The 3,477-nt window shown below is 62.0% G+C and overlaps 1 protein-coding gene across 1 annotated transcript in view; it reads left to right on the forward strand.

Moving 5' to 3' along the window:
- Nucleotides 1–3,457, forward strand: part of NRM (nurim) — a 28,638-nt gene extending 25,181 nt beyond the window's left edge. The window contains exons 2-6 of the mRNA XM_014586962.2: nucleotides 3–76; nucleotides 129–331; nucleotides 467–663; nucleotides 2,089–2,265; nucleotides 2,554–3,457. Of these exons, the coding sequence (XP_014442448.1) occupies nucleotides 3–76; nucleotides 129–331; nucleotides 467–663; nucleotides 2,089–2,265; nucleotides 2,554–2,844 (942 nt within the window). The 3' untranslated portion in view covers nucleotides 2,845–3,457. The remainder of the gene's footprint in view (nucleotides 1–2; nucleotides 77–128; nucleotides 332–466; nucleotides 664–2,088; nucleotides 2,266–2,553) is intronic.
- The last annotated feature ends 20 nt before the right edge of the window (nucleotides 3,458–3,477 follow it).

A 3,477-nucleotide genomic window follows, 5' to 3' on the forward strand; every position in this document is an offset into this window, starting at 1 on the left:
AGGGCGAGCCGCGCCGGAGGCCGAGGGCGGCCGGACAGCTACTCCAGGGACTGGGAGAGGGCGGCTCGGAGGGGAGGCCGGGGCCGGGGCAGGGCGACAGCCGAGGGCTCCGAAGCCTCGGAGGGGAGGCCGGGGCCGGGGCAGGGCGACAGCCGAGTGCTCCGAGGACAGCGCTTTGTAGAGCAGTGTTTCAAAAGGGCCACCAAAAATAAGCGCGCTCCCGCGGTGGCCGTCCAGCCATGCTCTCCGCGGCTGCCCAACGCGCATTTCTCTGCAAACCCCTTCCCCAGGTCTGAAGGAGACCAAGAGAGACCAGGACTGGCAACGCGAGGTGGGCGCAGCCTAGGGCAGCGCAGGGCGGCTCCAGAGAGCGTTAGCGACAGGGCTGGGGTCCCAGGATGAGGGGAGACTAGGCGACGCCTTCTGCCATCTCCTTGACCTCTGGCCCTGTCTGCCTCCACCGCAGATGCGCACCAGGGCTGGCTGGCCGCCCTGCAGGACCGCAGCGTCCTGGCCCCGCTGGCCTGGGACCTGGGGCTCCTGCTGCTGTTCGTTGGACAGCACAGCCTCATGGCGACAGAGACGGTGAAGGCGTGGTCGTCCCGGTACTTCGGGGTCCTCCAGAGGTCCCTGTATGTGGCATGCACTGCGCTGGCCTTACAGGTATGACGTCCTGGGCCGCCTGGGTAGGGAGGCGGTGCGTGGGGGGTAAACCGCGGGGTGGGGAGAGCAGAGCGTGTTCAGGACGGCCCTGGGGCTCCCATGGCTCCCAGCACACAGCGCAGCCCACCAGGGAGGTGTAGTCACTGCCCCAGCACCGCCTGCTGTGGAGGAGAAGTCACCGCCCCAGCACCGCCTGTGCCTCTTACCTTTGCAGCTTCGTTCCTGCTTGAGGCGCCCTCCTTAGCTCCTCAGTCCTACCCTGCCTTCCAAACCGTGTCCCTAGGTCTGGAGAGAGGGCTTTCCAGTTTGTACTGAGAGAGAGAGAGGGAGAGAGAGGGAGAGAGAGGGGGGAAGGGAGGGAGGGAGGGAGAGAGAGAGAGAGAAAGTTGCTTCTTGGGGCTGACAGATGGTGTGGTGGTTAAGGGCACTAGACTCCCACATGGCCAACCACAGTTCCAGTCCCGGGCCTGGCAGCTCAGCTTGCTTTCTCACTTTCCTTCTCTGGTCAAATGAAAACAAACAAATAAATAAAGTGAAATAATAAAAATCACTCTTAAAATTATTTCTTTAATTTGGGGGTTGACAGGTGGCATGGTGGTTAAGGGCTCTGGACTCCCACATGGCTGACCACAGTTCGAGTCCTGGACCTGGCAGCTTGCCTTCTCACTTTCTCTCACCCTCTGTCCCTCTTTGGTCAAATTAAAATAAATAAAGTTAAAAGAATTATTTTCTTTTAACTTTATTACTGGGACCAGCAGTTGGCATAATGCCTATGTTGCTGGACTCCCACGTAGTTAACTGTGGTTCAAGTCTCAGACCTGGTGGCTTAAACTCATGCCGGGTGCATGTGCATGCGTGCCTAAGATTCTGAGAGGAGAATGGAGAAGGGATTGTGGCATGGCCATCCCCCTGGGGGGGGGGCGAATTCTCGCATTCTCTCTCTCTCTTTCCTGTGAGCATACATGCCCTATATTTCCTGTGAGCATATGTGCCCTATAGGAAAAAACCTCTAAAAACATTTTTTAAATTTATTATTTGTGTTATTATTATTTTAATTTGCTGTAGGGCACAGAGAGAGAGAAAGTGAGAAAGCAAACCACCAGGTCCAGGACTCAAACCACAGTAGGCCATGTGGGAGCCCAGCGCCTCAACTGCCACGCCACCTGCTGGCCCCTGCAGTTTGTACTTCCTCTGTCCTCTGATTGGCATCAGCTATGGTGTAGCAGGTCATCCCCAACATTCTGTGAGTCCCCAGGGTGCAGAGGGCTCCTCCTTCCATCCTCGGGACTGCAGCAGCACCCTCCAGCTGGCGAGGGATGTCGGTGTGGCTCCTGAGACGTAGGGAAGGGTTGCAGGCTGGCCCCACCTCCGCGGGGTCGGTCAGGGCTCTGGGTGCCTGGCTAGCCTGCCCTCCGCCCCCCTCAGCTGGTGATGCGGTGCTGGGAGCCCGTGCCCCGAGGCCCCGTGCTGTGGGAGGCGCGCGCCGAGCCCTGGGCCACCTGGGTGCCCCTCCTCTGCTTCGTGCTGCACGTCATCTCCTGGCTGCTGATCTTCAGCATCCTTCTGGTCTTCGACTACGCGGAGCTCATGGGCCTCAAACAGGTGGGACCAAGGAACTCTCCTCCCACGCCCTCTGCCTCACCCCTTTCCACTCCTCACTGCGCTTTCTGGCAAGACAGTCCCCTTCGCTTTCCATCCAAGGCCAGCAACCATGAGCTCCCTGGGCCTGGGGAAGGGGCATGGACCCCCGCCGGAAGTTGGTGGCCCGTCTCAGAGGGAGGTTTCCGGGTCCTGAGTTCCAGGAGGGTGGGCCTGGGGGAGGAGAGGAAAGGAGAAGCTTCTGAGCTGGGAGAGGGCGCAGCAGGCGCTGAGCTGTTCCCTCCCCCCTAGGTGTACTACCACGTGCTGGGCCTGGGCGAGCCTCTGGCCCTCAAGTCGCCCCGAGCTCTGAGACTCTTCGCCCACCTGCGCCACCCGGTGTGCGTGGAGCTGCTGGTGGTACTGTGGGTGGTGCCAACCCTGGGCACTGACCGCCTCCTCCTCGCTCTCCTCCTCACCCTCTACCTGGGCCTGGCTCACGGGCTGGACCAGCAAGACCTGCGCTACCTCCGGGCCCAGCTACAAAGAAAACTGCAGCTGCTCTCGCGGCCCCAGGATGGGGAGGCCCCGGGGGCCGAGTGACAGCGCCCCCTCTGGCTCCACGCGGCACTTCCTCTGCCCCTCCAATCAGCGTTCTCTAACTGCTGGCCCGGCTGACCCAGACCAGAGGTCCGAATCCGCGGCCAGGGGCCCAGCCCTTCCACGGCTTGAGTCTCCATTCCCTGGATCTAGCTCGCTGCCCTGCATCCCGAGTTTCAGCCACTGGGCTCCATCCAGGAAGAGGGGATGTGGGTCGCATCTGTCGCCTGTCCCCTCACGGTTTAGGGCACGACCCTCTCCGCCCTCACAGGAAGAGGTTGGGCCCGGCTCTTCCCTTCTGGCACCGTTACTGCCTCCGCATCTCAGGGATCCCGGTCTCAGCAGGGTCAGCAGGTGTGAGGGCGGTGGGCCCCTCCCGGCCCAGACTGGCCGCCCCACGCCCCACTCCCCTGGGCCCCGCCCCGCCCCGAGCCCAGGGGGCTTTCGCGCTCCTAACGCCAGTGTCTTGGGGCTCCTTGTCCCCCAGGCGCGTGTGCTGCGGGAATAAACCCAGCCTGGTTTTCTGCACATGGATGCGTCTGTCCGTGTCTCCCCGCAGCGCCGAGTTTGGGGAGGAAGGCGAGCCCCAGCCCGGGAGTGCCAAACTCGCGTCCAGTGCCACAACCCCCCTGGCGC

Source organism: Tupaia chinensis, unplaced genomic scaffold (genome assembly GCF_000334495.1).
Source record: "Tupaia chinensis unplaced genomic scaffold, TupChi_1.0 Scaffold000176_1, whole genome shotgun sequence".
In the NCBI taxonomy this organism is placed as follows: domain Eukaryota; kingdom Metazoa; phylum Chordata; class Mammalia; order Scandentia; family Tupaiidae; genus Tupaia; species Tupaia belangeri.